Source organism: Ochotona princeps, chromosome 5 (genome assembly GCF_030435755.1).
Source record: "Ochotona princeps isolate mOchPri1 chromosome 5, mOchPri1.hap1, whole genome shotgun sequence".
NCBI classification, from domain to species: domain Eukaryota; kingdom Metazoa; phylum Chordata; class Mammalia; order Lagomorpha; family Ochotonidae; genus Ochotona; species Ochotona princeps.
The window spans coordinates 76,849,616-76,865,293 of record NC_080836.1 but is presented as its reverse complement, the minus strand read 5'-3'; the positions used below and the strand labels follow the sequence as shown (position 1 = coordinate 76,865,293).

At 41.9% G+C, this 15,678-nt stretch overlaps 1 protein-coding gene across 5 annotated transcripts in view; it reads right to left on the bottom strand.

Annotated features, from left to right (window-relative positions):
- The window catches only part of CDK15 (cyclin dependent kinase 15), a 113,187-nt gene that overhangs the window by 40,476 nt on the left and 57,033 nt on the right, over window positions 1-15,678 (bottom strand). For all 5 annotated transcript variants that reach the window (XM_058664860.1, XM_058664862.1, XM_058664863.1 and 2 more), the window contains 3 exons: window positions 14,597-14,720; window positions 11,221-11,341; window positions 4,334-4,427 (listed from right to left, as the gene is read on the bottom strand). In XM_058664860.1, the coding sequence (XP_058520843.1) occupies window positions 4,334-4,427; window positions 11,221-11,341; window positions 14,597-14,720 (339 nt within the window). The remainder of the gene's footprint in view (window positions 1-4,333; window positions 4,428-11,220; window positions 11,342-14,596; window positions 14,721-15,678) is intronic.

The window sequence follows — 15,678 nt, the reverse complement described above, 5'->3', positions numbered from 1 at the left end:
ATAGATAAAGGAAATGTGGTGCATATAAAAGGAAATCTGTTATTTGTGAGAACGTGGATGAACCTGGAAGACACTATCAAGTGAAATAAGGCAAGTGACAGGAAGACAAATACTTTGTGACCTCATTTGTATTTGGAGGCTAAAGAGACTGGACCCCAGGAATAGAGAACAGAATGGCGGTGACCAGAGGCTGGTTTTTGGGGAGATGCTGATTGGAGTAAATGGAGGAACAAGTTAAAACACTTATTGTGCAACATGGTGACTGTAGCTAATGACAAGAGATTGTATTCTTGGAGATGACTAATACAGTTGATTTGAATTGTTCTTGCCATAGAAACTGGCAAGTATGTAATGTGATGCCTATGCTAATTTCTTTGATTTGGCCACTCCACAATGCATATTCATTTCAGAGCATCGTGTTGCATTTAATCCACACAACTTTTATTTGCCCATCACACTGAAAAAAAAAAAATCAGCCTAGATCCAAAGCTTAACTATTAGGCAGATGCAAACCTCAGCAACTTGAATAGAGCTTCTAGACATCTGATGCCATTAAATATAACATTTAATGTGACAGATGAGGTCATTAACTGTGGTTAAATATATTAGTGATGCCATTCCTCCCACAATGCTTTTCTCCTCTGTTGCATTTTTGTCATAACTTTGTGTGAGCTTGGGTGTGGTAAAACTACTCAGGGATGTTATTTCCTCATTGGGAAAAGCAAAAGACGTGAGTCTGAAGTTATAGAGTCCCTTCTTGACAGTTCTCTTCTCACAGGCACTCAGAAGACTTTGTCCTGGTTTGAGTTTTGGTAAGGTGTGCCAGTGACAACCATGCTCTACTTCTACATGTAAACAAAACACAACTACTGGTATTGGTTAGCACTTGCCATTCACCAGGCTGTGGGCTAGAAAAGAATTATTCTGACATGCTTGAGATGTAGTGGGGTTGGGTACGCTTATTTCACCTTGCTTGGATTGTGGCACTACAGACGGAAAACAAAACAGGGGTCTGTACCAACTTGAATGGAATCATGCAAAAATGAGATGTAATGAAGCCAACCTCCTGATGTCTGTAAACAGAGTCAGTTGCAGCTGGTACTGTGGCTCAGAGAGCTACTCATCATTTACCATGCACACATCCCATATCAGAGTGCTGGTTCCCATCCAGCTCCCTGTTAGTGAAGTTGGGAAGGCAGCAGATGATATAGTCTGGATACTTGGGCTCCAGCTACCAACTTGAGTGACCTGGATGGAATCTCTGGCTGCTGGTTTTGGCCTGGCCCAGTCCTGGCTGTTGTGGCCATTTTGGGATTGAATGAGCAGAAGGAAGATGCTTTTCTTTCACTTGGTCTTCTAAATTAAATAGCTAAATAATATAGAAGTAGTTCTTTGTGGTACTTTAAAGTAAAAAATGAGCTATATGAATTTTGTCAACTTGAAAAATAATTGTAGGGAAAAAGTAATGAACAGCAGAGAATATGACAGATCTCCCAAAAGTTCCTGGTAAATGTGTGATAAGGGAGAACTACATGGATTTAAAAATATTTTACCCTCAATCTGGCACTCCAACTCTCAGTCTCCCCATGGACAGACGCCGAGGAAAGTTAGCCCTTGAGCATGGCCCCTGTGTGCCTGAATTCCTTACCCTCTGTGCACTGTTTGGGCAGGACAATAAAGATAGCAATGTTAAGAAAAAATACAGATGTTTTACCCTCGAATAGACTTCTCTTTTAATTCCACCTTTCATAAGCTTTTGGAAATGCCCTTTCATCATGATGGAAAATGACAGCAGCTACAATATTTCCTTACATTTTACTCAAAGAAACCACAATGTCCTGTTGGTGAGGTGGGTTATGAGGCTCGCTCTACCTCAGTTAGAGCTGCGTTCAGAACTCATGAATCTCACCTTTAGACCTGTGCTACTTCCTACATGGTTACATGTTTCATATTTGTAATGTGCTTTCATGAACAACAAAGTTAAGTTCCTTTGATTTACTGCAGCGTGATGAAGATAACAATCGAGGGGAATGTAGGGGCAGGGAAGGACTTGTTAGACATGTATGTTTTTGTTTGTTGGCCCTTTCTGTTCAGACTCAAGCTCAATCCTTTCACTTCATTGAATTCTTTATGGTATCTTTCAGAAGGTCAGTGTCAGTCATCAAGACCAATCCTGGAAACTCTTAAACTAAGAATGGGAAAGGCATCAGATCACTCAGCCTGTGATTTCTACAGCTGTGCTAAACGCAGAGCACTGTAACATGACTGCTTTTCTGAGCAGCCCACAACATTGAAAAAATAAGTTCACATACAACTCTTCACACACGGATACATTCTTTTCAAATATGCTACTTTCTGAATAGCCTAAGCACAACTTTGTTTTTTAAGATTTACTTATTTTTATTGTAAAATCAGCTATACAGAGAGGAAGAGAGACAGAGAGGAAGATCTTCCATCCACTGATTCACTCCCTAAGTGACCCCAACTGCTGGAGCTGAACCAATCCAAAGCCAGGAGCCAGGAGATTCTTCTGGGTCTCCCACATGGGTGTAGGGTTCCAAGGCTTTGGGCCATCCTCAACTGCTTCCCCAGGACACAAACAGGGAAGTGGATGGGAAGTGAAACAGCCAGGAATAGAACTGGCACCCATATGGGATCCTGGTGTGTGCAAGATGAGGACTTTAGCCGCTATGCCAGGCCTGCCTCAGGCACATCTTCAACATTATGATTTATATTAACCATCTATACATGCATCCTTTTACATATTAAGTAGATTGCATTTGTTTCACATGCATTTTCTCACGCTTTATTCATCTCGTTTTTACACTGAACACTTGAAAGTATAGATCATAATTTTTATTTTTCTTTCTTTTCTCTATGCCTTGTGGTCACTCCTAAGAACATGTATGGTACTTGTATATGTTGAATGCCTTGTTGAATATTGTTCCCTGATTAAATCGCTTAAGAAAAATTCTTCCCTTGTGTCAAAGGCCATTGGAGGGTGAGTTTAGATGATGTTAATTGTGCTTGCTGTATTGTGAGGAAGAAATAACGCCGCCACATGCAGAACAGAACAACTTGGTGTTTAATATCAGATAATACTTGTGAGCATTTAGGTTCCTGGATCACCCCTACACCAATTTACACGAGAGAGGCACAAAGCCAACATTCATGGAGCACTTATGGAATGTGCAGTTTGTGATGCATTTGTTCTCACAGCAAGCTCAGAAGGCCACGACCACTAATCCCATTTTACAGAAGGGAAAACTGAAGCCTATGGAGACCACATCACTTAAGCAATTTAATGAGAAAGTGGCCAGAATTGAAACCAGTTCACTTGTCTACAAAATCTGAACATTAGGATAACAGGTGGTATCATGGCATCTGTCCATGTGATGTGAGAACACTTCTCCATCTTGCAGGGATTCTAAGAAAAAGCCTTTAGATTTGAAAGGCATCTTTTGAGTTGGTGATTGTTTCCCAGTGTTGCCCATGTTCCCTCATCGTACCCCCATGTTTCCAAAAGAAAACGTAACATCAGTGATTCATCTTTCTAAAATATCTTGCTTGCACACAATGCATTTCATTTTAGGCAGAGGACAAGGATCAGGATCCAAGGTAGGAAGTGATTATCCTCGCACACTTTAAGCACCTTGACACATCCTTTTCAGCCTGTATGAGGCAAGTCAGATGCAGAAAGACCAGTGTGGTATAATTCTTATATGGAGGCACAAGCAACAGGCAAGTTCATAGCAATGGGAAGTGGCTGAGAGGTCTGCAGAGGGGGCTGGGCTAGAGGACAAGGGGAATTATGGCTTCCTGAGAGACAACTCCTCTTTGGGAGGAGCTCAAGGTTTTGGAAATGCTGGATGGAGGCACAACACTGTGAGTCTTCTTAATGCCAGTGCACTGTGTACTTAATAGTTATTAAAGTGCTAAAGTTTACATTATGTATGTTTTATCATAATACAAATCTCAAAAAAAGGAAATAAGTAGTGTGACTATAGTTTTACTTAAGGAACATAAAAACAGAACATGTCATAGTGCAGATGAAGTAGGGATAAACAGTAAAGAAAGGAGACCAAATACACACACACACACACACCATGGCAGCTTCACAATTTGGTTGTAGATGAGCATGATAAACAGAATAGGTCTCTCATCCCTAAGGTGCTTACACCTGTGGCAAACACCAGTGTCCATCCACGAGCACATATTGGATGTGGTTCAATATCCCAAAGCAGATGGACCACTGTACTCCACCCTGAGACAAATTCAATTCAACATTTAAAATGTAGATATTTCCTTTTCTGAAGAGACATTTTTCTCTTACCTCCCAGATCTTTTCCAGTTGTTCAAGGATGCTGGAAACCCCAGGGAACAGAGGTTCACCCTGGAACATTTCAATGAAGATGCATCCTGCACCCCTGGCACAGGAAACAAGAGTCAATGTAATGCTTTCAAAGGAGACCAGGTATGCAAAACTTAGCAGCACTCCCCAGCCTGAGAAATATCTGAGGGATTGTTAAATAGGGGCCACATGCTACTAGAATCTTGGGTGAAAATAATCGTGTGGCTTGTACCTTTGGTTTAAATGGAACACAATATGAGGACTCTTCAGAAAGAAAAAAAAAATAGAACTAGAAGTTTATTTTGGTGAAAGCAAAGAAATCCATGAAGACTTTCTGATGATACTCATTTTCTATGAGCTTTTTAAAGACCTCTTGTGTAGTTATTATACATTTTACACCATTAAAGCTCATGAGCTCTCTATTTTATAAGAGGGGGTGATACTGAATCGCTAAACTATATACCACTTCTCACTTAGATGCTATTACTACAAGGGGCATCATTATTTTGTGTATCATCAAGAAAATTTCTAAAAACTTGTAAATTATTCCACAAGTATGTCCTATGATTATGTGTCAATTAAAAAAATTTTTAAATGTTTGGGATAGGCATATGGCGCAATGAGTAAGGTGTTACTTGAGATTCCTGTATCTATATCAGAATGCTCAGGTTCAAATCCTGACTTTGCTTCTGATTCAACTCCCTGTTCATGTACGCCCTGCAAGGTAGCATGTGATGGCTCATACTCTTAGGTTCCTACCACCTACATGAGTGTCCAGATGGAGTTCTGGTTCCCTAGCCTTGACTGGCCCAGCCCTGCTTGATGTGCACATTTGTGGAGTGAGCCGACATATGGAAGATCTTTCCCTCTTCCTCTGTATTTCTCTTAAAAAATAAAAGATTATCATCTCTAAATTTACACATACAAATCCAGCAAATAGAAATTGCCAGAATATTTATTTTATATTTATTGAATACATTATAAATTTAATCAGAGGTTATTTTATTGTGTATCATCATGGACGTACAAAATACAACATGGAACATTGAGGGAAATGAGCTAGTTGATGTATTTCTGAAGCGTTTTCGCATTCAGGATTTGACTCAGACTCATTGATATCATGTTTACCCACAGCATCCTTCTCAATACTCAGAGTCTGACCATGTTGCATTTCTTAAAATCATCTGTAAAAGAACACAGTCATCAGTGCTAGGCTCCTCAGCTGGCACTTCCTTTTTGACTCTTGCTGCAGGAATGTAGCTGCACATGTCTGACTCATTCCTTCTCCCCTGCCATTGGTTCTGAGTCACTGACACCATTCTGCAAGTTGTGGTGCTACTGTCTTTGATGTTCACACTTGTGCCACAGCAGCGCTGTTCACAACTTCGGCCTGGCTGACTCCTGATGCAAGAAGCATCAAACTTCACAGAAAGCATCTATTTTAAGATGAATGTCATGGTGTGCACTACGCATGTTCCTTCCTACATGGTCAGGCTGAAGGAGCTTTCTCAAGGGATGGAAAGGAAGGGGATTTAGATTTCTAATAATTCACATTTTGAAAACTGTTGAAAATGTTTTGAGTATTAAAGATAGTTCAGGTGACCAAATTACAGTTGATCTTCATGGTCCAACACTTTGCAAAAGATTTTTTTTTATACCAAATGCCTTTCACCATAATACAGAATTCTACAAACTCTTTAAATCAGCTCACTGCTCTTACATGACAGAAACAAGGAGGAAATCTAGGTAAAACATTTTAGTGTAGATGACCAAATTACTAAATATTTATTATCAGTTTCATTTGGAATATGCTTTTCCATATTATTCATGTTTGTTTATGATATGTGATGAATTTTTACTCTTTCAATCTGATTATAGATACATGCTATTTAATTGGCTTTTCATTGATTAAATAGGGGAAACAAGCTTTCCTGACAATGAAGTTTAAAAATAATTTGTATATCTTGTTTCTGGTTTGGAGACAGAATATACGTCAAAAGAAGATTTAAATCTATATTTTATTGTGCTGAAATAGACAAAATTTATTTTCATGACCTAATATTAGGTTTGAACATAATCAACTGGATTATTCTTAGACTTGTGTCAAGAAAGATACCAGAGAGCTTTACAAGCCAATTTGGATATGATGGTTGTATATATTTTTTATATTATTAACTCTGCTGTACAAGAGACATCTTGATGTGATAAAATAATTTTAGTGTTTATTTACTTTCATCTCCATGGATAGCAGAGTAGCAGAGAGAAGAGAGTGAATATCTCCTGCTAACTGATTCACCTCCACTGAATGCTGCAAGAGCCAGGGCTGGGTCCTGCCAAAGCCAGGATCCTGGAATTCAGTCCAAGTCTTCCACCCAGATAGCAGGGAACTAAGTATTTGTTTGACCCATGATTGATGCCTCTTAGAATGAGCACCAGCAGAAGGAGGGACCAGGAGTGCTATGGGTGTGATTCTGTAAAGGTGCTCCCACTCAGGATGTGCCATTTCAAGTGTGGCTCAGCCTGCTGTGCCACAACAGTGGTCCCAGGTATCAGAATTTTGTGCAGACAAATGTTAACTTACAAACTTGGTAAATAGTCTCTTGGGATGAATTTTTAGAATTATTGGCATTTTAATCAGCAGCTTGTATGCCAACATCTGAGTTCCTTCTGATTCCTTTCTTTAAAGCAACAACCATCCATGAAAGGTATAAATGAAACAATATGTGGAAAATATAAGTTCAGAACCATTGTGGTTCCCTGCAGTAGTCAGGGAGAAACTGAGAGCCCTCTCTGTGGTGACAATACTCATACTGTCTCCATGTGCACTTGAAAAACCTCAGACCCTCTCATTTTGAAGCATGTGTATTGCTATTTTGTGCCTTGTTGATGAAGTAGAGCTGGAAGTATACTGGTTTTTAAAAACCTAAACCAAACTCTCCATCTAGTTCCCCTTCCAGAAACCCCAGAGGCTTACAAACTACTAGAAGCATTCAAACTGCTACTTTAAATGCTTCAAGGCATTTAAAGCAAACTCCAAAGGGCCTGTGGACCACTTGCCCTGCTCCCAAAGGCTTTAGCAATCTAGAGAAGGTCTGCTGCCTTCTCACAGTGCCTTGTTGGCCCGGGTGAGCCAAGAAGGAAAGCTTTGACTGTGCAGTTTCACAGTGTCTTCTGTCTTCTGTGCCACTAGGACACTGTACAAAATCATGTGAAATACATTGGTGAGCACTGCAATACTTAGACCATCACACAGATACCTTAAAGTATCATAAAATGTTTGCTCTTAAAGAGATAAAGTGATATTTGGTTGAAATTCTCTATTTGCATTTTGGAGCAGGTTGAAATATTCCTTATCTAACTGAGTCTGTGTTTGAGGAGAGGGTTGTGTATCTTGTGTGCCTTCCAATCCCAAGACACACAAAATTCTCAAGTCAGCTATATTCCAGAACTAGACTAGCCATAGGTACCATAAATATTGGTGCATTGGTAACAAAACAAATCTGCACACTGTACATTTAAAAAATAAAAGAACGTTTTCCTGGTGTATGCATGGTGCTTTATAAGCTATCCAATTCATCTCCCTGTTGTTAAGTTTGTTTTCAGGAACTGTCTTTCCTGTTGTTGTTTCTTTAGAAGTCATCTGTCTACCATTTATTTTGCCCGCCCCAGCTAGCAAACATTTTAAATATTCTTTTTTTTTTAAAGATTTATTTTATTTTTATTACAAAGTCAGATATACTGAGAGGAGGAGAGATAGAGAGGAAGTGGAGCCGCCGGGATTAGAACCAGCGGCCATATGGGATCAAGGCGAGGACCTTAGCCACTAGGCCATGCTGCGGAGCCCCCATTTTAAATATTCTTAACATCTAGGCTCAGATAGGGAACTAACTCCTATTTCCTTTTATTCTTCTGTTTTGTTCTTAAATCTTCATTCCTATGGCTCTCCTCACCCTACATGTCTTCAGGCTTCTCGGTGGATTTCCGTTCAGTGGTGACACTCGGGGGCACCCCAGCAAGATGCAGAGGAACTCCACACACATGGGGAACACACAGATGGCAACAAACACCGAATGCTTCCAGAAAGGATGGATGTGCTGGGTCAATGTATTCTCTAACTGTGGTCCTTCAGTCAAGCTAGAGGAAACAGTTTATGTGTTTGCTGCTTTTTCTGGCTCTGTTCCTGACTTTTTCTCTATTCTGAGTATGAATAAATCCTTCCGGAGGAGAGAAGATTCCTCAGATTCCTTAGGCAATCCCTGGTGGGGAGAAAATAAACTCCCAGTCTCAGGAGCTTGAGGCTTCTCAGAGGTGCAAAGAGCACAGAAAAATGTTGGGAAAACTGGAAGTGTCTCTTGTTTTTTCACTGCTGAAATGACTTCAGAACAACCTAAACTATGGCAGGGCCACAGCATTTCCATTTGCTCTTCCCTTGGTCACTTTTTCTATCTGAAAGTTTGCAGCAAGAAACCTGACGGTGAAGTATTTCAAAGGCGGGGTTAGGTTTCTGTCAGTCCTAAATCTAGCAGCTGTCTGAAGTCCATGCTGAACAGAGGACCTTGTCTACCAAAATAAATCCGTCTTAAGAATGCAGTGTTAAAACATGCATGAGCCCTTGAAAACATTATGCTAAGCAAAATAAGCCTGGCATGAAAGGATAAGCAAGGGACGATTCTACTTAGAGGAGGTACCTAGAATAGTCAAGTTCAAAGAGATAGAAAGCAGAAGGGTGGTTACTAGGAGCTGAGAAGAGGGTGCAATGAGTTCTGGTTTTGGTTTGGGACGGTGAAAAGATCTGGAGGTGATGGTGGTGATGGTTAAACAACACCAAAAAAAAGTTCTGGTGATGGTTAAACAACACCAAAAAAAAGTTCTGTTGATCGCAAGATGCCCTACTTGTACCTTTTTCATGATGAACAGAAGCCCTGCTCTTTGCTCTGGGCCCCCATCCCACACTTCACCAGGCCTCAAAATGAACCTCAAAGAGGTTCTTGCACTGTTAGAAGCCATTTCTTTAAGACGAAGGCACTAACACTCTCCTATAATCAGAAAAACAAAAATCAAACTGCATAATTGAAATTTTCATCAAAAGGAGAGAAAGCATAGCTGCATAGACCAGCAAAGATGAATTTTAGAAATCAATTTAGTGAAAAAACGTCACAGAAAACTACATACAGTATTATATCATTTTTGCAAAAAGTCTGAAAACAGGCAAAACAAAATGATAATTTTTAGAATGAAAATAAAATGTAAAAATACTACTTAAAAGGGCTAAGGTGATGATGACACCGAAATATCCAGAAGAGGGAGGAATGATAACACATAAAAGCCCCTGGCCATGGGGAGGGGACAGCTGGATAGGGGGCCCAGGCATGTATGACAATGCTTCTGGCTGCTACTCTGGTGTGAGTTTATGGGATTCACTGTTTTGTGCTTCTTAATCTACATAAACGTTCTCAATCCTGACATTAATGACGTTTGCGGCTACATAAATCCTCTTTGTGGGGAGCTGTGCTTTCCACTGTTGGAGATTCAGCAGATCCCTAGTCTGTACCCACTAATGTCCATGGTTGTGACCAGCACATACAAACAAAAACAACCACAGCCACACAACAACAACAAACTTTCCAGACCTTGCCAACATCCCCTGGGGAGCAAAATTGCCCCAAGTTGAGAAGTATTGATCGATTGAATATATATTTGAGGGCTTTAAATAATCCATAATGAAACAAAGTTTAAAGTTAATGGGTAAAAGTTTCACTCTGTGGAACACTGCCAGAAAGACATCATTAAGAGCTGAGGGAGCCAGAGCCTGCTGTAGGGCTTTGAAGTGACAGTGCAAAGCGTGTGAGCTGACAGGTGCTGGAAGGCTCTGACTAGCAGGGGATACTTCTAGAAATGGTACTAGGTATCAGAAATCAATGACTCCAGATCCACTGGAGGAAAATATCTGCAACCTTTTTCACTCTTTGGGAAAACCTAAAGATTTGTACTAACTCTGTAGAACAATGTTCTCTTCCCTTTTTCAATCTATTATTGATCTTTAAAAATAGGACCTGTTGTTTATATAAACCCTTTCTTCCAAGGCACTGAAAAAGACCCATGGATTCTATTATCTTTGAGTTAGAGTTGGCTCTGCATGAAATCAGCATACATCTAACTGTGGTCCTCTAATGGCTAAGATGTCTTCAGGAATCAGATCCAGATCTCCTAATATCACTGTTCTCGGAAGTTGACTACCCAAGATCCCACCCCCACTATTGTGTCCTGTTCATCTGAGAGTCTCCCCAGTGAAGTGGTACTACTTGACAGCATCTCTTTGCTTCTTACACCTGCACTGCAGCCCTGTGGAATGCTAGTGGGGAGAATTTACTACTCTCATTTTAAAAATAAAGAAACATGTAGAAACAAAATGCTATTTTCTAAGATACTGGTAGACAAAATGAGTGATTAGAAATTAAACTGGTATGACAATCAAGTCTCCCAAATTTTGATTTTTTTTCCCACCAGGAATGTGCCTCTGCCTGTGGCCTGGAGGTGTAGATGTGTTTCTCTGTGGACAAGCAATAAAAGGGGAGAAAGGGCCAAGGACAGAAGAGAGGAGCTGGGATGAGGGATGTAGCTGAACCAGCATCTGACGGACAAAGGGCTTTGGCCAAGAGTGCTCTGGGACTCAGGTTCTTTAACTGTTAACAAAACCATCAAATGATTGTAAATATCCAATTAGATGTATCTGAAAGTCTCCAATGTTTTTGTCTAATATTAGCGATTATCATCATTAGAACTGTTAGTAGCACAACATACGAAAGAAAAAGCCACCCTCGTGGGCAGGGAGGCTCACATTCTCTGCAAGGCCTTGGCATAGCTCTTACCATATGTCCAGCTCGGAGGAATACTCGGTGGCACCCAGCAGGGCGTCTGGAGGTCGGTACCAAAGAGTCACCACTTCGGAAGAGTATGTCTGGCTGGGAATGGACTTGGCGCGAGCAAGACCTGCTCGGAGGGAAAAAGCACGGACCCCCACTGTGCTCAGCGTGTCTGGGGAAGTACAGTCGCCAGGGACAGGATAATTGGCAAGTTAACGACATGTATAAAGTAATACACACACAGAACGACTCAGCTATCTTGACTGTGCTGGGCTACTAAGTCACGGAGACGTCTCCATTTTGGCCCTGGCCTTGCTGGCAGCCCAGTGCGTCAGGTGGCTGAAGTTTCCTTGCCTGTGTGATATGAACGAAGGTGCTATGTGCTGCCCTTCATGGAGAGGTTAGCCAGTCTGCTTCCTTCCCACCTCGGTCCAGACTGCCAGGAGAAGTAAGGTGGCCATCTTGAAATACGCTGTGGGAGGAATGGCCCAGGGCGGTGGCACCGCCAGTGGTGGGAGGAGTCTGCGCCAAGACATCGCTAGCCCATCCCACACGCTCTGGCTTGCTAGGTCAGTGTTGACGAAGGACAAAGTGAAGCTGCTAGCCTGTTACCCCCTGTCACTCTGGATCTCTGTGACATTAACTGGACGCAGCTCCTGACCGACACAACAATGCTGTTCCTTGCAGTTTAGGAACTCCTAGTAAAGGACAGGGTGCTGTTCTACATCAGTTTGGGAGAGGCTGAGGTGAATTTCCCTTGGGTGCTTCTCAACAAACTCAGAGTACTTTGGTCAGGAAACTGCACATCTCCCCGATAGATGATCTATGACTAGGGAAACCTTTACAGACAAGGACAAGAGACCCGTGTGCATTAACTGTTTTTGCACTATAACTTTTTTTAAAGAATAACTTATTTTTATTGCAAAGTCAGATATATAGAGGAGGAGAGACAAAGAGGAAGATCTTCCATCCATTGGTTCACTCCCCAGGTGGCCACAATGGCTGAAGCTGAGCTGATCTGAATCCAGGAGCCAGAAATCTCTTCCAAGTCTCCCACATGGGTGCAGGGTCCCAAGGCTTTGGACCATCCTCAACTGCTTTCCCAGACCACATACAGGGAGCTGGATGGGAAGCGGGGCCACCGCGATTAGAACCGGCGCCCATATGGGATCCAGTGCATTCAGGGCAAGAACTGCAGCTAGGCTACCGTGCCAGGCTTGTGCGTTTACTGTTGACATGCTAGAATGAAGACTACTGTCTCAGAATAAAGTACTCGAGCTGTGACATTGCCATTGGATATCTGCCAGTCTGAGCATGGTGCTTCCTCAGCCCACATGGAATCAATGTGGCAACAGATATGAGCACCTATTAAGGTGCCAGACATCGGGGATGCCAAGCTAAAAGAAAGCCGATCCAGGTTGCCTTCACAGTGCTCACAGTTTAGTGGAGACAAAGTCATCACACACACACACAGAAACACACATGGGTACTTTGATAAGTTCATGAAGAATGGAATGGAAAGATAAGCTTATTTTGGCACACCCCAAAAATGTGAGGGGTGACTGTTTGGCTGAAGAGTTAAGTTGCCATTTGGGATGCCTGAATCCCCCATCAGAATGTCTGTTTTGAGTTCTGGCTAAACTACTTCCAATCCAGCTTCCTATTTTTTTTAATGGTTTATTTGTTTTTATTGGAAAGGCAGATTTACACAGAGAAGGAGAGAGAAAGATCTTCCATCTGCTGGTTCACTCCCTAAATGGCCGCAACAGCCAGAGCTGATTCAAAAGCAGGAACCAGGAGCTGCTTCCAGGTCTCCCATGCAGGTCCCAAGGCTTTGTTCTATTTTCAGCTGCTTTCTCAGGCCACAACAAGGAGCTGGATAGGAAATGAAGCAGCCAGGACATGAACCAATGCCCATATGTGTTGCTGGCACTTAGAAGGTGCAGGACTAGCAAACTGAGCCATTGTGCTGGGCCCCAGCTTCCTCTTAATGCACAGCCCAGCAAGCAGCAAGTGATGGATCAATACTTGGGTTCCTGCCACCCATGTGGGAGGCCTGGATAGAGTTCTGGGGTCCTACCTTCAGCCTGATCCAGCCCTGTGGCTGTTGCACGAATTTGAGGAATTTAGGGAATGAAACAGTAGATGGGGAATCAATCTCTCTCTCTCTCTCTCTCTTTCTCTCCCCCTTCCCTCTCTCCGTCTCCCTTTCTCCCTCTGCATTTCAAATGAAATGTAAATAAGTAAAAATGTAAAGCATTTGTAATCTGTGCATAGGTTTTTTTTTAATAATATGCACTTCTCAAAAAGCTCTTGAAGACTCCTTGTATTCATTGATTTCAAAATATTTTTGCACCAAAATAAATCTCTTTTATTTAATTCCATTTTCCATGAGTTTTTTTTTTGTAGAACAGATATCTATGTATGTGTGAATAGGAATACATTTGTGTGCATTTACACGTATCCACATGTGAGTCTGAGAATATAATTTTAAATTAGTAAGTGCAGGGCCCGAAGCAGTGACCTAGTGGCTAAAGTTCTCACCTAGAATGGGCTGGGATGCGATATGGGTGCTGCTTCCTGGCAGCCCTGCTTCCCATCCAGCTCCCTGCTTGTGGCCTGGGAAAGCAGTGGAGAACAGCCCAAAGCCTTGGGACCCTGCATCCGCGTGGGAGCCTTGGAAGTCATTTTTGGCTGCTGGCTTTGGATTGTCACAGTGCCGGCTGTTGTGGTCACTTGGGGAGTGAATCATCGGATGGAAGATCTTTCTCTCTGTCTGTCCTCCTCTCTGTATATCTGACTTTGCGACAAAAATAAAATAAGTATTTTTTAAAAAAACTAGTAAGTGCTAAAATGGAAAGACACAATGATGCTGAGAGGGAAGTGCTTTAATGGGGATAGAAGCTTCAAGTTCCCACACAGTCACGTTTACATACAGATTTGCAGGCACATGGGAACAGGTGTCCTGGAGCTGCATTTCCTGCAGGAGTCCACACTATCATCTGGAGTTAACCTCTTTATCTTGCTACTCTGGGATAACCTTGATCTATTCTGATAGAATATGTGTATCCATTCAGATTTAGGAAAGCTACTAAGCACCAGTCACTCTATAAATGTCTCTGTATTGGCAGTGGCAAGGGGGTAGCAAGGGTGCCCTGGTTTGGGACATCTGTGTAGGCTGGGCCCTGATGGAATTCCTAGAAGCACCTACCTTGCCTTGCTTCTTGCCTCCTGTTTCCTGTATGGTAGTCCTATACCCACACGAAGTTTCATGTTCCCAGGCCCGCCAGTGTTCAAAGGCCAGACCCAGCCAAGGCTTTAAACAAGAGCACACAAAAGCATCATTGTTTCCAGCCCAGAAGGAGACCAAGGGGCGACTTACCAAAATCAGCTAGTTTGAGCTCTCCCAGGTGACTGATGAGCAAGTTCTGAGGTTTCAGGTCTCTGTGCAGAACGTGTTGCTGGTGGATATATGCCAGGCCCCGTAGAAGTTGAAACATGAAAAGCTGGAAGGAATGAACACCATACCTAAGGAGATTTGAGCCACTCTGTGTTGATTTCTCTCTAAATCAAAAACAGTCATTTGAAACACTATAGTGAAAGTATCTCCTGAGAAACACACACACACACACACACAAACACACACACACACACACACACACACACACATTTTTACATTCAGAGGGGGAGAAAAGGGACAAGAAAAAATCAAGCAACTTGACTATGTCTTAAACAAAGAGAGTCTGGCTTTTCCTGCTATCTCATTTCTTTGATACTGAAGGAATTACCCTTCTTTAAAAAAATCTGAAGTGTAACTTTGAAGTCCTCTTTGGAACACTAGCTATTGATTTAGAAGTGAAAGATTTAATTCCACTCCCCCCCCCATTGATGGACTTGGCGTGTAAGATCAAAGTTGACCTGGAAATGAGATTCTAAAGTTTACAACTGTTTAAGTTTTCCAGGCTCTGATATGAAGCCCTTTTAAAAACACAACACAAGGAGACCAGGCTGGGAAATACATCCTTAGGTGGTTTTGGGAAATAAAGGAATCATTATCTTCGTAAACCTGTTTTTAAAGTCTTAAATTCAAAGTTGAAAACAAGAGAAATATACATACAGATTCTGAGGAGAGAGAGACCAAAAGAGATGAGGAGCCTCTCTTCCTCCAAAAAACAAAACAAAACAAAACAAAAAAATCAAAGGAGAATAAAGGATCAACAGAAGGGAAAGGAGTAGAGAAAGAAAGGCGGTTGTTGGGGAGGGGACACAGGAAGGCTGCATTTTAGAAAATGTTTCATGTGGTTGTGAAGCTCTGAAGCTGAAGGCATGACCAGGTCCCTACCAATACGGAAGCTTCACAGAAAACAGAAAGCCCCGTGTTCTCGGGATCTCCTGCTAGTTTTCAGTGCCACTGGCAAATGAGAATTCAGACACCAACATTAGTGTTTACAGAGACCTGTGCCA